The sequence below is a fragment of the Glycine soja genome, chromosome 15, assembly GCF_004193775.1.
Source record: "Glycine soja cultivar W05 chromosome 15, ASM419377v2, whole genome shotgun sequence".
Taxonomy (NCBI): Eukaryota; Viridiplantae; Streptophyta; class Magnoliopsida; order Fabales; family Fabaceae; genus Glycine; species Glycine soja.
The window spans coordinates 34,119,964-34,141,241 of record NC_041016.1 but is presented as its reverse complement, the minus strand read 5'-3'; the positions used below and the strand labels follow the sequence as shown (position 1 = coordinate 34,141,241).

General features: G+C 36.9%; 1 protein-coding gene across 3 annotated transcripts in view; it reads right to left on the bottom strand.

Moving 5' to 3' along the window:
• LOC114387087 (guanine nucleotide exchange factor SPIKE 1-like) overlaps window positions 1-21,278 on the bottom strand; it is a 59,245-nt gene that overhangs the window by 10,297 nt on the left and 27,670 nt on the right. For all 3 annotated transcript variants that reach the window (XM_028347211.1, XM_028347209.1, XM_028347210.1), the window contains 11 exons: window positions 20,293-20,419; window positions 18,705-18,898; window positions 10,742-10,872; window positions 10,258-10,333; window positions 10,033-10,143; window positions 9,198-9,380; window positions 8,866-9,009; window positions 8,537-8,710; window positions 7,915-8,262; window positions 7,485-7,817; window positions 6,379-6,564 (listed from right to left, as the gene is read on the bottom strand). In XM_028347211.1, coding sequence (XP_028203012.1) covers window positions 6,379-6,564; window positions 7,485-7,817; window positions 7,915-8,262; window positions 8,537-8,710; window positions 8,866-9,009; window positions 9,198-9,380; window positions 10,033-10,143; window positions 10,258-10,333; window positions 10,742-10,872; window positions 18,705-18,898; window positions 20,293-20,419 — 2,007 coding nt within the window. The remainder of the gene's footprint in view (window positions 1-6,378; window positions 6,565-7,484; window positions 7,818-7,914; window positions 8,263-8,536; window positions 8,711-8,865; window positions 9,010-9,197; window positions 9,381-10,032; window positions 10,144-10,257; window positions 10,334-10,741; window positions 10,873-18,704; window positions 18,899-20,292; window positions 20,420-21,278) is intronic.

Sequence of the window (21,278 nt, the reverse complement as noted above, 5' to 3'; positions counted from 1 at the left end):
GGCAAGCAAGATGTCATGTTCAATGCTTGGACATACTTCGATGTCCATCATTTCGCCATATTTTTGCTACCTGTTGCAACCACTTTCACATATGATCCAAATGTTGTCACTCGTGAGGGATTCTACTTTTGTAATCCTCTAGCCAATGTCGTATGCTTTGCTATCCCTTTCCTTTACCTTTGTCTCTCTCTCAACCAACTTCTCTATGGCCGCTGCCTCCTTATGCTGATGATCCTTGTTAACTCTGTTGGTTTCCATTCCTTTCATTTGTCTCTCTAATTCCCTGGCATTTTCGACCCTTTTAAATCTCATAAAGCCGTATCTTCAACCACTCATGTTTCTGTTCTTTGCGATAAATACCTTCATGACATCGCCCCACTTCTTAAACTCAAACCACAGGTCCTTTCCCCCCATGTCTTTTGGAAATTGTGTGAAGTAGAATGACTATATGTCTGGTGCATCACTCCAGTTTTTGCTCCTTCCCTTCCGCCATCGTGCTACCATTTTCGTTGCGTCATGTTGAATGTACCCCTTCCCAGCGTAGTTGAGACAAGACCTCTCACTCACGCACTCTCTGTTTCGCTCTCTCACCTCTCTAGAATTATACAGGTCTAAAAGTAACTTTCTCATAACTTCCTATACTCTTATTCTTAGTGAGGAGTGAGAGTGTTTCTTAAACATGGGAATATGAAAGTTACCATTCAACCAATCTAGTAACTTCTCTTCCGACTCCCAATTTTAACTCTTATTTGAATTTTGAAAAAAGCCAATAGCAATATATTGAATTTCAACTAAATACATTCTTTATGAAAAAACGTGGAGAAACATTCCTATTATTTGGAATGACATTCCCAAGAATCCATTCATAAAGCTTGAAACAAACGCTCCCTTAGGGCTGAATTTTGTGGAAGCGAATTTGTGATATAGGTTGCTTGTTATGTTTCTGTTATTTTATTTAGGATTTAAAAAAATTGTTATTTTTATTTAAGATTGGTTATCAAGAATTTTGCCTTAATTTAATTATGCTATAAATTTAGTTTGGTTTCGTTATCATTTGGATTAGTTAATGGGTCTAACAATAGAACCTTCAATGTAAACATTCATAGAGCTTTAGCTATTTTGATATCGATATTTCCTTTTGTTGAAATATTTTATAATATCAATATTATATCTTAGAGTATCATAAAAATTATGTCTTTGGATTATTTCTTAATTTACATGTCTTCTAATATTATTTGTATTTGTTTCATTATTTAATTAGGATTCTTAGTATAAATAAGGACCAGCGTTTTAGGTTTTATTGTCACATTAAATCTTATAATGTAAATAATCATAGTATGGGGAGGAATAGTCCTCCTATTTCTCATCTGTTTGCTGATGACTTGCTCCTTTGTAGTCAAGCTAAAATCTCTCAGATGCAGTGTGTTCAAGACACAATGAACCTCTTTTGTGAAATGTCAAGTCAAGAAGTGAGCAAGGAGAAGACTCAAATATACTTCCCAAAAAATGTCAGTCTGCATACCAAAACATCCTTGGTGGCAGTGTCGGGGATATTCAGAGGCAATGACTTTGGGGCAACATTTAGGGGTTCCTCTCTTAAGGAAGACACCTAGAAGAAGACGAGATACAGAAAGTACAAAGGGCCTTTATCTAGGGAGAACAGAACAACCAGTAAAACTCATGCTGTTAATTGGGGTACTATGTGTCTCCCAAAACCTAGTGGCCATGAGGAATCTCAGTGTCATGAACAAAGCTTGTCTCATGAAACTGGGATGGGCTATCAGAAATAGGATCCATTTGTTTAAACTTTTTTGTTAAAAAAAGTGTTTTTTTAATAAAATAAGCAACTTTCTATTTTCTGATGTGTTTGTTTAAACTATCTAAAAAAACAATTTTCTGCTTTTTTAAGAAGCAAATATTATTTTCTTCTTAGAAAATCACTTTTTCATAAACACTTTCAATTTTAAACAAACAGGCCCATAATCATTATACCATGTGGTGTATGTTATCAGAGGGAAATATGCTAGACATGGCTTCAGCCAAGATTCATTAGCTGTCACATCTGCAGATTCTAGCCTATGGAAAGCTCTGGTGGAAATCTGGCCTAACATTGTTAATGGGGAGTTTTGGACAGTTGGCAATGGCAACTCAGTTGATGTTTGGCATGATAAATGGGAGGATCGGGATTTGAGGTTGGTGGAATATCTTCACAGAACTCCATTCAATACCAACATAACAGTAAAAGATCTAGTTGATGCAGGTGGAAATTGGGATTTACAGTTTCTTCAGCAGTTGTTTCCCATGGACAGAATTCACCAAATTACAGCTATTCTTCCTCCTAGGCAAGATGCGGGAGAGGATATGTGTTTGTGGCCTGGTGATCGGTTAGGAAATTTTAGTGTTTCTAGTGCTTACTGTCGAATTCAGAATTTCCACATCTTGGTGGAAGATGCTGATTCGAAAAGAATTTGGAACATTAAAGCTATAGAGAGAGTAAGAGCTTTCATTTGGCAATTGAAGCATAACAGATGTATGTAACACAAATCTGTGTACTTCTAAGTGGTGCTGCCAGCAATTATAGACGAAAGACAGACTGCCCTCATAAGGGCACTTGCTGCACAGCGTGCTTATCACAAATGAAGCAGTTGAGGAAGCAATAAGGTGCCAAAAGCCATGTCTGGTGTTCCAAGTCGACTACGAAAAGGCATATGATTCAGCTTCGTGGGATTTTCTAATATCCATGTTGCAAAGGTTGGGACCCACTAGCACCCCTCTTGTTTAATATTGTTGCTGAATGCCTAAACGGATTGATGAGAGAAGCAGTGGAGAAGAACATATTCAAAGAATTCTTAGTAGGAAGAAACAATGTGAAAATCAGCATTCTACAATATGTTGATGATACAATATTTTTCGGTGAGGCATCAATGGAAAATGTTGAGGCAATCAAAGTCATTCTGAGGAGCTTTGAACTCGTATCAGGGCTTAAAATTAATTTCACAAAGAGCAGTTTTGGGCCAATCGGGAAGTCGGAACAATGGAAGAAGGTTGCTGCAAAATACTTGAACTACAGATTGTTGTCCATACCGTTCACATACTTGGGTATCCCAATAGGGGCAAACCCAAGGCGTTGTGAGTTGTGGGATCCTATCATCAAGAAGTGTGAGAGAAAGCTAGCAAAATGGAAACAAAGACGCATTTCATTTGAGGGTAGAGTGACTCTTATAAAGTCAGTATCCATTCCTATTTATTTCTTTTCATTTTTCAAGGTTCCTAACAGAGTTGTGGATAAGCTGGTGAGTATACAACGCCGATTCCTATGGGGAGGATGATTTGAGCAAAAGAAGACTGTGTGGGTCAAGTGGGATACAATGTGCCTCCCAAAGGAAAAAGGGGGATTAGGAATCAGGGACATCAAGAGCTTCAATTTAGCTTTGCTTGGAAAAAGGGGATGGAATCTATTTCACCACCAAGGCAAACTTTGGGCTCGAGTATTGGATTCAAGATACGGCAGTTGGAGGAGTATGGATGACAAAAGAAGAGGCAGCAATGAATCTTTGTGGTGGCAGGACTTAAAGTCACTGTTCCAGTCATCGCAGGAGGTTAATTTCTTTCAAAAGGGAATAGCCTGGAGGGCGGGGTGCAGAGATAAGGTCAGTTTTTGGGTGGATAAATGGAATGATGATGGCAATCCACTAATTCTAAAATACCCTAGGCTATACCACATTTCCTGCCAGCAAAAACAGCTCATTCAGCACATGGGAAGTCACACAGCTGCAGGCTGGGAGTGGAACTATATATGGAGGAGATCTATGTTTGACAATGAAATTGACATGGCTGCTAGATTCTTGGGGGATATAGAAAACAATTCAATCCATCAAGATCGACGAGACAACTGGATGTGGAAAGCTGATCCAAGTGGTCAATATTCAGTGTGGAGTGCATATAATCTGCTGATGGGGGAATCAATAGACGAGAATCAGGATGGAGTTTTTGAGGACTTATGGAATTTAAAGATCCAAACCAAAACATCCTTCTTCGCTTGGAGATTAATTAGAGATAGATTTCCAACAAAATTAAACTTGCGAAGGAGGAATGTAGAAATCAATGATCTACTTTGTCCATTTTGCAGAAACAATGAGGAGGATGCAGCTCATCTATTCTTCAACTGCAGTAAAACCCTCCCTATATGATGGAAATCTTTGTCTTGGGTAAACATTTCAGGTGCTTTCCCGCAAAACCCGAGACATCATTTCCTCCAACATGCTCATGGGGGATATGCTGGACTAAGGGCTCACAGATGGAAGTGTTGGTGGATAGCATTAACCTGGACTATTTGGCAGCACAGGAATCGGATAGTTTTCTCAAATGATAGCTTTAATGGTAGCAAACTGATGGATGATACAATCTTCTTGTGTTGGTCATGATTTAGGAATATGGAAAAAGGTTTTGTAATGCATTTTAATCAATGGTCGAGTAATCTAAGAGAAGGATTTTGTAATCAGGGGAGGGAAGCATACATAGGACCTGGGTAGCCTATAGCTTACAATGGAAGCAACTTAATGGTTAGCTAATTTGACTGTTCAAGCTCGTATTAGGAAACCATATGTCTGCTGAACTACAAAAATTTGTAATCTTAGTAACCCAAACCCCTGGTACTTACATATATATACTAATTTAGCTTTGCTGATAAAAAAAAATAGAGGAAAGCATCCTCCATGTCATGAGGGAACTCCCTTTAGCAAGCCAGGTTTGGTGTCATTTGGTTCATTCTAATTTTAGAGCCACTTTCTTTACCACAACCCTGCAGGAATGGATTCATCTAAATCTGGTCACTCTTGTGGGGAATTTCCCTACTGATACTTGGACAGCAATTTGGGCAGATGCCTGCCACCCAATCTGGACTTGATAAATAAACACGTGCATGAAACAATGCAAGCTGACAGATCTGTTCAGGATGCAGAAAACAATGCAAGCTGTGGAGGGCTTATAAGAGATGCAAATGGTAGATTTACTGCTGGTATTTTGCTAACTAGATTGGTAGAGCTTCCCCATTAATAGCTGAATTATGGTGGTCTGTGTCGGGCTGTTGATAGCTAAACAAAGAGGCATGTAAGCTGGGGAATTGCATGTAGATTCTTATGCAGTGGTGAGAAATATAGCTGGCTCAGCAGATGGATGTGCTTCTGGATGGAGCCTTCTTCCAGCAATTCGTCATAATTTTTTTTTTGGAAGGCAGAAAATATATATTATAAAATAAACTAAACAGTACCAGGGGTACTGGATGAAAGATAATACAAGGCACCTATGGTGCTGCCCTCCAAAAAGAAAAAACCCAAGCTAACCCAACAAGAAAAGGCAAACCCAAGCAATTCGTCATAATATAATAAATAGTTCTAGGCAGGTTCATGTTAGGCATATTTATAGAGAAGCAAATAGTTGTGCTGATGCATTAGCCAACTAAGCTTGTAGTATGAGGGAGGACTTTATGATGGTTCCGCATCCACCTACTTTTTTGAGTAGTTTCCTTTTAGCAGATGCTTCAGGAGTTGTAACTCCGAGTTTGGTTCATTTGTAATTTTGTTGCTTCAGGTTGTTAAGCCCCTTATATTACCAAAAAAAAGAAATATCATAGTATACAATATTATACAAATTCTCTTTTTTCTTTATTCTTTCCCTGTATTCCAAAACACAAAAATTTCTCATATTTGAGTTGAAGGAGCACTCTGCCCTAGAGGAGTACTCTACATTTGAGCCAAAGGAGCACTTTGCTTATTTATAACTAAGTGTTCCTTTATATGCTTCACTAACTATCTATAAATAAAGTTAACATTTGTTCAAGGGCATTGCATTGGAGATTCTACATCTACTAGTGATAAGGGCCTGAAACATGTTAAACAAATTTGTGTTTGGATGTAGTAGGGATGAGGACCCAAACTACGTTAAATAAAATTGTGTTGCGTGTGTCAGTATGAGGGGCAGAACCACGTTAAATAAATTTGTGATCTTTTTCTATATGGTGTTGCCTTTTTAATTTTACGGTGTCTTCTCTCATCATTGTGTGTAATGAAGAGGTGTGCACTTTTCCCAGCACATTGCCACTGAATTTGTCTTTAGATTATAAAAATAAGCATGATGATTCAAAGCATAATTGGTCTGGTAACATTTTACACAACAAAAAAAACAATATCCAAGAAGCAATCATTTAAAATCATAACAACTACACTGGTCTATATCATGATTAAGATAAAAAAAAAAAATCAATATTTATAGATCACCTTGGCATTAATAATTTATCTGAAAAATGCCCATCACAATAATTTATGTATCAGAGAAATTATTAGGTTGCACAACATGTATATAAACAAATTGTGTCTTTACCTGCATTACAACACCAGCAACAGCAACAGCACACTGAGCAGCTTCTGCCCATGACTGCATTTCCTGATGTGCATCACATAGATGAAGCAACCACATTATGTGAAGATCAGGGACTGGGGCAAATGCCATGGCCAGTTTATAGAAGCTTTCAGCAGCAGCATATCTATCCATAGTCATCATGGGGGCCTGAAACAGAGATTAAACTTATTTAAACTGAAGCTCAATAAACAAGTAGTGATCAGGAGCTAAGCCATGAACAGATAAGCATTCTATTGGGAAAAATCCAAGTTCCACATTGACTAGAGATAAGACAAAAATAAAATATATAAGTGGGGGAAAACCCTCACCCTATGAGCTAGCTTTAGGGTTGAGTTAGGCCCAAACTAGACAACCAGAATGGACAACTTCTTCCACTTCCATCTTGAGCAAGAGAAAAAAAAATGTTGAAAAAAGGAGGCAGAGGGACATGTAACTCCAGATTATGCTAACATTAGGGAATAATGACAATATACTAAAATGATCATATGAAGACCATAAGTTACTTTCACTAGCTTAAACAAACATATTTATGTGTTTATATTATAAGTCTTAGAATTTGGACTAAGGGCCTAACTCAACCCCACAGAAAGCAACTTGTAAAGTGAGGGTTGCCCCACTTAAATACACTATTTTCCCCATCTAAACCACCACCCTAAGGCAGCCCCCAAAGAGGCATAATAATGGCTTTCTATTTCTACAACATCTCTAACATTTCATTTGTTTATATAAAAAAACAAGTTTGCACATTTAACAAAACAAGAATTAGGATCCTTTTAATATTGTTGATACCGTTCTTTAAAAATTTCCACGAGAGGATAAATTGACATTTAGTACAAGAAAAACGAACCTATATATTAATCTTCTTGCATTACAAATGAAAACATTATACCATAAATATCAGAGAAAGTCGAAAGAGCGGACTCAGTATTTGTAATAGTGAATCTAGGCCCAGCATATATAGCATAAAGCATAGTCCAAATTGGTTATTCCAGAGTATATAGAAATGACTGTATAATTAATCTCACTGCAATTAAAGCCTATAATGATGCATAAATAATTAAACTCACCAATAGTGCATGCTCCAAGCTGCCATCAAGGGCCAAAAGAAGGCTGTCAGAGAGATATTTCACCTCAGACCAGGACCATCTATTTTCTGTCATTTTTTCTGGTACAGTCACAAGAGCATTCTCAGGTAAACCACACTCCTTCAACAAGTAAGCATTTTTAGTTTCATCCTTCATTTCATCTACAGACTTCCTAAGTCTCCGTGCTTCACCACTTTCTTCTAAGCTTCCATCAGATCTCATCTGAGTCACTTGCACATCAGACATTAGCTCTGATAATGTGATAATCAACATGACTCTCAATCTTGCTGTCTGCATAAAGTAATGAAATGAACTCTGCACAAATTGGAGAACCAAAAACAAGAATTTGATTAATATGATATGAAACCAACCAAAGTAACAACTTCTAAAATTTAAATAAATGGAAACATACCCTCACAAGTATTTGAAGCCCGACAACTGCCCTTTGCCTGATGTTTTCATTTTGGAAAACTGCAAGCCGAAGGAGATGGAAAGTGACTTGCTTTAGAAAACGATCATTTTCCCTTGCCATCAAAGTTGCCCCATGTAAATCAAACACACTGTTAAATACAGGAAAAAATGCTTTCCAAAAAGTTAACGGCTGATTTCTGGATAAAAAGCTCATGAACACAGCAGTTATGCAATCAAGTTTTCCATAATCAGTGGCAATGCTATGGGATGCTGCCATCATGGAGAATTTCTCAGTCACCTCCAAAGCCTGAAGACTGATAAAGGCACTCAAATTTTCCTCCCAAAGTTCCTACATCATATGCACGTCCATATCATAAGAAAGTGGAGAGTGCAGTTACCAAAAGTAACCAAAAAAGAAACACAAAAACAAGCAGGTGGAAATTCCTTCCAAAGGAACAGTAAATATATCCAAGCGCAGGTCAGGTGTCATTGCAGCTGAAGATTAATTTGAAAATTGTGCACAACAGCATGGGAAGCCTTGACCAATAAAATAAAGTAACAATGGCAGTTTACAGCATGACCCATAAACAAATTATATTTTAACTAAAGAAGGAAAAGTGTACCAATTTCTGCCTCAAAAGTGGATGTAAAGATTCTCGAAGTGCTTGAGCAGAAGCTCCAATCCTAGAAGACTGTGCTTGAGCTAGAGCTTCTCTCAAGGAATATGGCTGGCTAGGGGAGCTTAACTGGGAATTTACTCTCTGCCATAAATAACCATTATCTGGTGTTCCCTGAGGCTGCAACAAAATCATAAGGCGTGAGATGCACAAAATGCAGTCACCTACATCCAGTACTTAAGCAAATCAAGCAGTAACAAGATATCAAACAGCAGAAAAATATATTAGAACACTTGACTAGTAATAGCTAATTAGCTCTGCAGAAGTTGGCTCACTCTGACTTCCTGCCTTGAGGCCTCAGACAGATAATTGTTGATTGCAGGAGAAAGTCTGTCAGAGTACTTAGGGGAAGCAGGTGCCTCCCCTACTGGGTTGCGAGAACTGGAGCCAAGTAACATGCCATCAGCAGGTTTTTTGTGCTGTAAAACAAGTCAGAGTTAACAAACCAACTATGACAATTGACAAAACAAGATTAAAGGCAAAAATAAAGCTTCGCTGTCCAAATTAGCACAAGTGATCAGCAACATCAAAATTTCTATTAATTCAACACCATAAATCACATGATTTGGAAGAATGATAACTGACAAGTTAAAGCATAAAGTGTAACCTCAAAAAGAAGCAAGCATTCCTCCATGAGCTTGAAAAACAATCTAGTCCGGGCAATGCTTTGCTGCCATGCCTTGACAAGTGATGCATCATCAAGGTTTCGAACTATTTGCAAAATTACTATTGAAACTTCCCGCTTTTCAACAGAATTAAGGTTGTAGAAAACAGGCATTTCATCTAATATCTGAAAAGACCAACAACATACATTATGGAAATTGGACATCAAGGAATAGTTTAAAAATGATGACATGATAAACTCAAGATCACGTCCATTTTCCATGTGATATTACAACAAATATTAACTCTTCTAATTCAATTCACCTATACCTTTGCATTAGTACCAATAGGTGGGCACAAGCCAACATCTACATTTCAATTTAGTGAAAAATATTGTTTTTCAGGAAAAATGGGTAAATATTATTTTGCAGTTTACTCCAATTCTCCGAACTGTGCCAAACATCATATAGCTCCCACTAGTCACAATTTTGCTTCAGTTCCACACATCCCTAATAAAAAATACAACCAAATCTTCACTACTATCACATGAGACAAGTATTGTTGGCAAGTCTACAATCAAGTTTCTTCTCTCCAAAAATATCTTCACAACATAGATACTTGTTGGAACAAAAATCAAAAGAAAGTAAAGGGACTAGGGCCGGTAGTTTAGTATACCAATCATATTATTCAAAATGGATGGAGCCTAATAACTCAAGGGCGGATTTCCCAAGTATTAGACAGAAATCCACATGAAAAGTGATCAAACATGGAAACACAAAACTCCACACAGAAAAATTCCAACTGAAATAATGTCAGAAAATTAAAATAATTCTATACACCTGTCCAACAAGTGGGAAATATAGCTGAGCAATATACAATTTATCTTCAGGCTTCTGGTATCTCACATCAAACTCATGTTTGCACAAGAGCACTACCAAAATTCTTGCTGCCTACAATGGATAGACAAGAATGTTAATAACAAATTTAAACACTATCAATCAGAAATGATAAAACTTTGATCAGGCAGAAGAAAATTAACATTACTCTATTCTAACTAAACTCACCTTTGCTCTTAGAGACAAATCTTCATGATCCCAAGTTACAAAGAGTTCTTGTATTAGTACAGAAGAAAGGTAGTTCCTATACCAATAGAATACAGTCAAAAACATGTGGGATTGACTGATAATATACAATTACAGAGTTTCCTCTGGCACACTTACACCGATACATTAAATATCGCAAGTCATAAATCATAACCGAGGTTATTCCATTTGTTCCAATTAGTTTTGTTTATTAGCACCTTCTACTTCAATAATGTATAACATAGTGTCATGTCATTAAAAGAAAACCATGTCCAATCAGATAGGTTATCATAGGTAAACTAAAACAGTTATCATCAGTAAACAATATTGAGTACTTATCATCAGTAAACAATATTGATTATATAATGCACAGGAGTAGTTTAAAACTTATTAAAAAATCGAACTGCATACATTACAATATTTGTAAGTTAATATCTGTGCCGAAGATAAAAACACAATGAAGTACCTATCTGAAGGGTCCCTTCCAGGCATTTCCACAAAAAGATCGTGATCACATATTATTTGTAAAAAGGTAAGTTTGCATTCATGAAGTACAGATTGACATACACCAGAGAACTTGTCAAGATATAATGATACCTGCAGTAGACAATGAACTTCACATTAATCACAGAATCAAAGTATGGCAAGCAGTCATGAAAAAAACACCAAAACTTAAGAGACAATACTTGCCAACTGAAACAAGATTTAGCATGCACTAGCAACCATATCAAAATCAAAAACTTCACAAACAGAAATATAAGCTGTAAATTGTCTCAACTATACCAGACTATATACTAATATAATGAACAAAATACTAAATACTAACAAAAGAGTCTTAAGAGAATTTCAGAAATCTAAAGTGAGGTGAAACTTTTGATTGCATTCAACCCAAGAAGATGGTTACACCTCAGTTTATATAGAAAGTTACACAACTGTGACTGTTAACTAAACTGAAATAGTTAGTGACAGCTGTCCTAATAGATAACTAACAAACTATAGACTAACTACCAACAGTAGTTAAGCCTTTACAGATCAGTTAAAAAAGAAAACTACTACACTGAGTAAGCATACTCCTATACCCCCCGCAAGCTCATGAGGAGTTGGCAGAATGCTTTTCAACAACTCTGAGCTTGGACCTATATTTAGTAAAATTAGAAGGAGTGAGGGCCTTTGTTAGAATCTCTGCTCTTTGATCAACTGCTGGAACATAAACAACTTGAAGATGCTTGGCAATGACTTTCTCCCTGACAAAAAATAAATCAAGCTCCATATGTTTGGTGTCAGAATGCATCACAGGATTATGGCCAAGAGCAACAGTGCTCATACTATCACAAAAAATGATAGGAGTTGCATGAGGTATATGAAGCTAAGACAAGAGAGACTTTATCCATATGGCCTCTGTTGTAGCCAAAGCTAGACTACGATAATCAGTTTCTGTGCTGGACCTAGCAACCACAGATTGCTTTTTATTTAGACCCCCAATACCCTAGATTTGAGCCAAAGAAAACTGCTGCTCCTGAAGTGGATCTTGTGTCATCTGGATCAGACCCACAGCCACAACAGATTTGTACAGGATGGGATCAGAAAAGGACTCATACACAAACTTGGTTAACTTACAGCCACCAACCACTGGAGAGGAGATCAGATTAGCTTTATCCATCTTGGTTTTAGTCAACAGATCTCTTATATACTTGGACTCACCATTAGGCTGAGGTCTTACTTCAATACCCAGAAAATAATCCAAATTACCTAAATCCTTTATAGAAAACTCAGAATTAAGCTTAGTAACCAAGGATTTAATGAAACTATGACTGTTGCATGTGACAATAATGTCATCAACATATACCAACATATAAATCACAGTGCTGGATTCAGTGTAGATGAATAAAGAAGGATCACATTTGCTTGACCTGAAATTGTATTGAAGAAGGGTAGTCTTACGTTTGCCAAACCAAGCTCCAGGAGCTTGTTTTAAGCCATAGATGGCTTTGTGCAGCTTACACACAAGTTGCTTGTTGCTGTTTTCAAAACTAGGAGGTTGAGTCATGTAAATATCCTCTTCAAGAATGCCATTTGAAAAAGCATTGTAGACATCTAACTGTTGAAGACTCCACTTGTGAGTAATGGCAAGAGACAAAAGAATTCTAACAGTTACTGGTTTGATTACAGGAGAAAAAGTCTCATTGTAATCATAACCAAGTTTCTGATGAAAACCCTTTGCTACAAGTCTTGCTTTGTACTTGTTCATAGTGCCATCAGGATTTTCCTTCACCTTAAACACCCATTTACAGCCAATTGGAGCCCTAGATGGAGGCAGATCAGTAAGAGTTCATGTACCATTTTTCATCGAAGCATCATACCCAGTCTTCATCGCTGCAAACCAAGTAGGATTGGAAAGAGCAGTTTTTGTTGACTTAGGCTCAGAATGAGCTAGAAGAAGAGTAGGATGGAGTCAAGGCTTGACAATACCAGCTTTAGCTCTTGTTTTTTTTTTTTTTTTTTTTTTGAACGGCCAAAAATATAATATATTAGTTTAAAGATAGAAGATACAAAGTACCAGAGGTACTATAACAGACCACAGGAGGTAGAGCCTCCTGAAACAAACCGCAATAAACAGAAGCTACCAACCCAACAAAAACCAAACAACCCATCCCAACAAGACAAACATTACTTAAAAGCTACTGCCATAGCTGAGGACCATTGGTGAAAAGCAACATGAAAATCCTTTTCCCACCCCCTCATCCAGGACCAAGAGAGGAAAATTGTATTATCCACCAATTTAGAGATGACAAAAGGCTTATTGTTGAAGATAATGTCATTTCTAAGATTCCATATTGATGTTGTAGCTGCTATCCACCAGATTTTCCAGCTTTAGCTCTTGTGCACATAGAGTGCACATTATTTTTATTTTTTTGCTCAGCAAAAATATATTATATTTATAGACTAGTACCAGTGGTACTGAAAGTACATAGGAATAGATGTGAATCCTGCTTTTCCAGAATATAGACTGGGAAAGAGCTGGAGACACAAAAATGTGTTACAAGAATCCACCCACACCCTAATTACAGAATCCTTCCTTCAGATTGGAGGACCATTGGTTAAAGTGAAGAGTAAAATCAGGTCTAACAATATTTATAGTGTGCACATTATCAGGTCTAACAAGAGCATTTTGAGAAGTATTGACATGAGGTACAGAAGCAGTGGCAGGTAAAGATACCTCAGCAGTACTAGCCTCAATATTGAAAGATCCATCTGAAGAAACAGATGATGCTGTTGCTGGTGGAATAAGAGGTAAGTCAGGATCTCCTTGTGGCAAAGGAGAAGAACTAGCTGAAGAAGTGTTGATAAGGCTGGTGTTGCAGCTACATGTGAAGTGACAGATGCTGGTTGTGAAGCAATAGCAGAAGGTGGAGGCAACTGGAGTATGAAAATGCTGAGGAGACTGTAGTTCAGTTAAAGTATTGTGATTATCAACACTGTCAGAAGGAGTCTGATCTGATTCACCCATTAAGGAAGGAAAGGGAAATCTGATTTCACTGAAAATTACATCTTTGGAGATGTATATTCTTCCATCAGCAGCAAGGCATTTATAGCCTGTGGGAAAGAGAGTACCCCAAAAATACATATTCTTGAGACCTTGGTTGCAGCTTGTGTTGATTATAGGGCCCTGAGAAGAGGAAAGCAAGCACAGCCAAAGACTTTAAGGAATTTGTAATCTGGCAGCTAGTGAAACAGTCTTTGATAAGGCACTTCATTTTGAATTGCTGAAGGAAGTCCATTTACTAGGTAAACACTAGAAATGACTGCATGATCCCAATAGTCAAGTGTCATTGAGACTTGAGACAACATAGTTAAAGCTGTTTCCACTATGTGTCGGTGTTTCCTCTATACAACACCATTCTGATGGTGTGTATGAGGACAGATCAATCTATGCATAATACTAAGATCTGCAAGATAAGAAAGGCCTATATTCCCCTCCCCAATCTGAATGAACAGCTATAATTGGTAGGTTAAATTGAGTTTTAACCATAGTTCGAAACTGTTTAAAAATAGTTAGTGTATCTGATTTACTTTTTAACAAGTACAGCCAAGTAAATCGAGTGTGCACATCAACAAAGGTTACATAATATATGTAACCAGTGCTGGACACAAGTAGAGAAGGACCCCACAAATCATTATAGATGAGTTCAAAGGGAGTGGAATAGACACTAAGAGAAGGGGAGGAGGGAAGTCTATGGGATTTACCAATGCAAAAATGTGAACAAAAGTCAGAACCTGTTTTATAGATAATAGGCAGATTACAAAGTTTGAATACATGTTTCATAGTAACCACATTAGGATGTCCTAATCTGCAATGCCAAGTGGCAAAAGAACTAGAACTATTAGAAATTGTATTTGCAAAAGAAGCATCATTAAAACTCTATTTACAGAATTGGAGACAGAATTTGAGGAAGATGCTCTGAAGACAGGTATTAGAAATTGTATTTACAACAGAAGCATCATTAACTCTATTTACAGAATTGGAAACAGAATTTGAGGAAGATGCTCTGAAGACAGGTTCTGAAACATCAGAGGAAATGGTATTGACAAATGAGATTTGAGTTGCTGTCAACATGACTGAAGCAGATTAGGGAATTGGTAAAGTCCATCAATACCAACCAACCCTTGAAGCAGGACCTCTTTAGAGACCTGAGATTTGACCAAGCAAAACTGAGAAACAAACTCAAAAAACACAAGTTATCTCCACAAAACTGACTTACACTCATCAAATTTTTTGTTATAGAAGGAACAAATAACAGACTGTTGAGAACAAGAGGAATTTGAGAATTAAAAGGAGGCTTCAAGGCAGTTACACCTGAGGAATTAATGTTCAATCCCTGAGGTCTGTTGAATATTCTGCGATACAATGGTCACATGGTGAGATGCACCCGAATCTGGATACCAGTTCTGTGAAGACGAAGACTGAGCACTGGTTAGATGAGCTTGTGGTGGTGGATTGTTGTATTGAGGTGGAGCTTTCTGAAATTGAAGCTGATTAGGGTACTGATTAGGATATGAATTGGAAGGTTGAGTGGGATATTGGTTTGGATGTTGGTTATAATAGTTGGAAGGCTGAGTGGTATACTGACTTTGGTATTGGTTTGGGTATTGGTTAGGATACCACTATTGATTGGGATTTTGGTTTGAGTACTGATTCTGATTTAGATAGGGTTGGGTCATTGGTTGAGTAGGGACATAGATATCATCATGCCTGTAATAGCAATATGAAGCCTCATGACCCTATTTTATGACAGATTTGACACTGAATGTTAGAGTATCTACCACCACGACCCCCACGGCCATCACCATAGCCGCGACCTCTGCCACGGCCACCACAAGAGAAATTGCGGCCACCTTCACGGCCATTGTTGAGGAAATGATTACTGCCATTATTGTAGTTCGAGTCAATGCTCTGAGCAGCATTGTTTGAGGCCTGAGCAGCATCATTGGCTTGCGCCTCTAGAGTAGTGTTGGACTACACTCGCTGTGGAATTGGGGCTAAAATTAGGTTTAGAAACTTAAGTGAGCTTGATGGAAGCAATTGATTTCTTGCAAGACTTTTCAATGCGAGTCTCATGAGCAAGAAGAAGAGCTTCGACTTCATCAATCGTGGGAGGCTCAAACCTACAACTAATAAGCGTAACCAAAGACTCAAATTCATCTGATAATCCATCAAGAACATTATTAACATGTTCATTAACCAGGACAAATTCTCCAATAGATGAAAGTGAATAGATCAAGATCAGAACTCGAAGAAGATATTCAGAAATTGAACGATTATCCAGCAAAATATTATGAAGATCATGATGAAGTTGTTGCTTCTTCGCATGAATTGTAGATTGAAAGTGAGAATGAAGTTTATCCCAAAGATGCTAGAAAAACTTACAACCAATGAGTCTTGGAAGAACTTCACCGGAAATCATGGATTGAAGCCACGAGAGTAAGAGTTGATCTTGTTTTTCCCAAAGTAGTAACCTGGGAGAGATGTTTCCAGCATCACGATCGGCAAGAGTTGCATATCACAGTGGAATTTGTGGATTTGTGAGAAGATAATGAAGGCGATGTCCTTTGATCACAGGTTCAACTTGTTGACACCATAGCAAATAATTGGAATTTGTGAGTTTCTCTGAAATCGAGTGCGAGAAATCCTTTGTGGTAGTAGTGGAAGAAATAGTGGCGACCAACGTAGCAACAACAGGTATCTCTACATCACTAGAATCTCATTACCGAATTCACATCATTCATTGGAACTTCATTGTTCATTGGCAGCGAAGGAGGAGGAGGAGGATTGTGAGAAGCAGAAGCCATGAAGATAAGCTAAGGATCGAAAAACTAGTTGTGTGATACCAGAAAAGAGTCTAAGAGAATTTCACGAATCTAAAGTGAGGTGAAACTGTTGATTGTATTCAACCAAGAAGAAGATGGTTACACCTCAGTTTATATAGACACTTACACAACTGTAACGGTTAACTAATCTGAGTTAGTTAGTGAAAGCTGTCCTAACAGATAACAACTATAGACTAACTCCTAACTATAGTTTAGCCTTACAGATCAGTTAAAAAAGTAAACTACTACACCGAGTAAGTATACTCCTACAACTAAGATACAATTTTCCTAAATCCTAAGTACTATATTTTCATAATACACAGTACCATCTGTTCCGCAACACAACCACAAAAGCTTTACAGAATATTATTCACCACGAAATCCGTCTTAATTTTTTTTTTTTGCTCAGCAAAATATGATATGTATATATAATAAAGAAGTACCAGAGGTACTATAATTACAAGGTGTTATGAAAATCCTAGTGGATCCACATAACATGCTACATTCGGACTGATATGAACCGCCCTACAAAAGAATACATCATCAATACCCCTTGGCTTGTGAACCCTCCTATATAAATGCCCCACTACTAATAAGCCCTCCTAATCTGCTGAAAAAGTGAAAAACATATTGATAGGTTGGTAGACCAATAGTTAAAGTGCATATTAAAGTCTTTCTCCGATGCTCGAAGCCAAGACCATAGCAAAAACAGTGCATCATCCATCAGCTTAGTAGCGCTGAATGATTCATTTGAGAAAAGGATCTTATTCCTATGCTGCCAAATTGTCGACGTTAAAGCTACCCACCAGCACTTCCACCTATTGTTTTGTTTCCCTCCATTCATCCCTCTTAATAATTTCATCGTGTACTTCTTAGTCTCCCTTTACCCTTTTTCACAGGGTTACAAAAAAAATGCAATCTGCACTCCTCACTAGTGCTTCCAATCACCTTGTTTGCGCATTCATGTCCCTAGCACTCCTCTTCAAGGTAGAGCATACAATTCCTATGAGTCAAACTTGTAATAAAGGAAACTTATCAAACGACCTCTAAATAATTTGGTAAAAAAAACCTACTGGTTGATCATTTGAATTGACAATTAGTATTGATGTCTCTAAATAGGATCTTCAGTATGACAAAAGTGCCAATCTACTCCAATGTGCTCACTGCTCAGTAATCTCATGGAAAACAGCAACAAACGCTATAAGCAGTAAAGCTTGGTGATCACCACCAAATGTCAATTATGTGATTTCCTTGTGTTGAAGATTCTTTAAAAATTTGTTTGACAAAATTAGTATCAATGTCTCCAAATAGGACATTTGCAACAATAAAGTGTCAATCTACTTCAATGTACTTGCTCTCAGTCATCTCATGGAAAACATTACGTTGTTTCCCTTTTAGGATATTATGTTACCCCCAATAAGAACACAACACTCCAAAGATCTAGTAGTAGGACAACTTGCCCATTCACCTTGAATATCCAACAACATCCCAATAGAGGAATGTAGAAACTACACGATAACTATACTACTATTATAGTCATTAAAAAAACTAAAAATGATAGAAGTGTCGTGAAGCAGATAAGTTTTCTAACCAATCTTTTGTATCTTCCAACCATTCACCTTACAGTAATTTTCAGTCTTTTCTTCACCTTTCGGTTGGCCATAATAAATTCTGGTCAGTCCTTCTCACATATTGATTCATGCATGTATCACATGATCCAAAGCAATCTTTGATTCATAACAAGGTATGCTGGATCGCCAAAAAAAATGCACCAATTTGTGTGTTTCGAATCACAAATCATGAGATTCTAACAACAATGGTCAAAAACACTAATAGATTCATACAACAATCAAATAACTTTCATGTATATTAGCAATTAGCATAAGTTAAAGATTTCAAGACAGTGTACAGACACGGACAGAAAAAGAAGCATCTTATGGTAGTTACAAATAGAAAGTCTTTTTATAGTTGATATGCATAAGCTATTCTTAAAAGTAAAGAAAAAATTACATCCAAATATATAGAAACATGGGAGGGAGGGGGGGGAAGCATAAATAACATACCAACTCAAAAACTTGCCGTGGCTCAATAATGGATAGAAGATCATAACAAAAGAAGGCCAAACTACTGTTCAGGCGTTTTGCCAAGCTTAAACCCTTCTTACAGCGCTCATGCACCTCAGTAAGAAGGCAATCATACAACTGCAATATACATCTGAATACACCATCCTTCAACTGCATTGGAGGGATATCTTCACCTTTTAAACACAAAAGAAAGAAAGAACAAGATCAAAATTCAAGCCCGAAACTAAGCCAATTCAGAGAGAAGTGCAGTGCTAAATTTTGATATCATTAATTTGACTTTCAATCACAACCAAAAAAAATTAAAGGACATAGTTTCTCCAGTGAATCAAATACACAAACAGTAATGGGGACAACCAAAGTATAGATAATACTACTGTTAAGTTGCATAATTGTATCTGTTAAGCTAAATAAGGATGCTTCCATTTCTATGGTAAAGTCCATTTTATGGCAAAAGGCAATGTGAAAAAGTGTTTGACCATGGGCCCACAAAACACATGGCAGGACAGATACATATAGACCCCTGTTTTAAAAGGTTGGCTAACTTCAAGAAGGAGCCAAGAAAAACAGATATGGACATATAGAGTGGAAACAGAAGTGAAATAAAATAACAAATGTGATTCCAAACATATATATTCTCAAAATCAATATTTATGTAAGCTTAATAATGGGATCATAGGAAGAGATGATAGAGGTAGAGGAAGAGACCAAGAAAAATCTAAGTGAAACTATTAAAAAGGCATTAAATCTAGATGGCATGTCTACAGATTTGGTTTTTGACATAACACAGTGCCCCATTTGATCCATGTAGCTAAAACCCACTGAGTAGAAAAGGCATGAAATTAGGAAAAAAACCTAAGCCCCAAACTTTTATATTTTCTCATAAATATAAGTATGAGAGAGAGAGAGAGAGAGAGAGGAGGGATCAAATTACATTGGTGAAACTTACACCACAAATAACTTTATATAGAATGTGAATTTTATTGATCCAACCAGTGAATTTTAACTATATTACCTTGCTTGTTTGTATCAAATTTTATCAAAATTGAACAAGATAATCAGACGAGTCATATTGGTACATGTTTTAAACGTACAAATTACATTAATTTTAATGTACATGAATGAGGAACCAAATACTTTTGAATTAAAATAAATTTTGTAAATATAAATCTTTGTGAAAGAAACTTTAATCCAACAGTATGTTTTGAGATAAAATTATCCAATTAAAAATTATTGAATGGTGTAAGAGTTGGTAAAGTTACACTAGTGTAATTTGATTCCTACACACACATATTTCATACCCTAACCAATTTAATCCATGTGCTAAACAGGTCTGGTCTGGTTTACTGCTTTTAAATTTCAAACAATCCAGACTACGAGAAAGCCAAACAATTTTTAAAGCCAGGTTTGAATTATCTAGTCCATGAACTTATGCTCTTTTCCCCAGCTCTAATTATACAATACTATTCATAACAGGATAACACATAGAAATGAATTATGTGGAGAATTGAAAAGGATTAAAATTTTATAAGAGGACATACATGATCAGATCATAAGCTTTTAAAGGTACCTATTGGAAGGCTGTGATAAAAGAGACGAGTCTTCTCCAATGCCATTGATTTAACAATTAGCTCCAGAAAAAACCATGCCATAGCCAAAACATCATCATACACAGGTCCAACACGATACCCTTTGGCCTGCAAAATGAACCCTTTCTATTTACTAACCTGAGGGATGAAAAGAAGCATACATTTGAGAAATCCTGCTAATGTTAATTAACTGAATTTGTTTTGTTAATATCACTCAATAGCCTGCAAAATTAGGAAGCACATCTTGAATTTTTTTTATCGGCAAAAATAAATATTTAATTATATAAATAGGATTGAAGTACCAGAGGTACTTTGTACATAGATAGGATTCCATAGACATCGTTCCTCAGTGAAACTAATATAGTTTGATTAGGAACCATATTATGGCTACATATGTATTATACAGCTACTAAAATCCAAATGAAAGCTACCCTCTACTGATACAAAAAGCCTTGTCGAATATGACTTGACCAATAATTAAAGTGAAGTGTGAAGTCTTTCTCAGAATTTCTAAGCCAAGTCCAAATTAGGAACATTGCATCCTCGACCAATTTGTTGCCATTGAATATTTCATTTGAGAATATAATTCTGTTACGCATCTGCCAAATGGACCATGCCACAGCTACCCACCAACATTGCCATCTCTTGACCCTTATGCCATCCACCTGAACAAATGAATGTTTGAGGAAATGACATTTTGGGTTTAAAGAAAGAACACTTTTAATATTCATCCACGACATGGTTTCCCACCAAATAGGCTTGATTTTATTGCAGTGAATGAATAAATGAGATGCCTCCTCCTCCACCCTACCACAAAAAGGACATAACAAATCCATAATCTGCACTTGTCTCCTGTGCAAATTTTTCTTTGTTGGCAGTCTATCTTTAAATAGTCTCCACGCAAATACTGCAGTTTTTCTAGGGATTCTTAATTTCCATATCTCCGCAAAACAGTCCTCCTTACTTC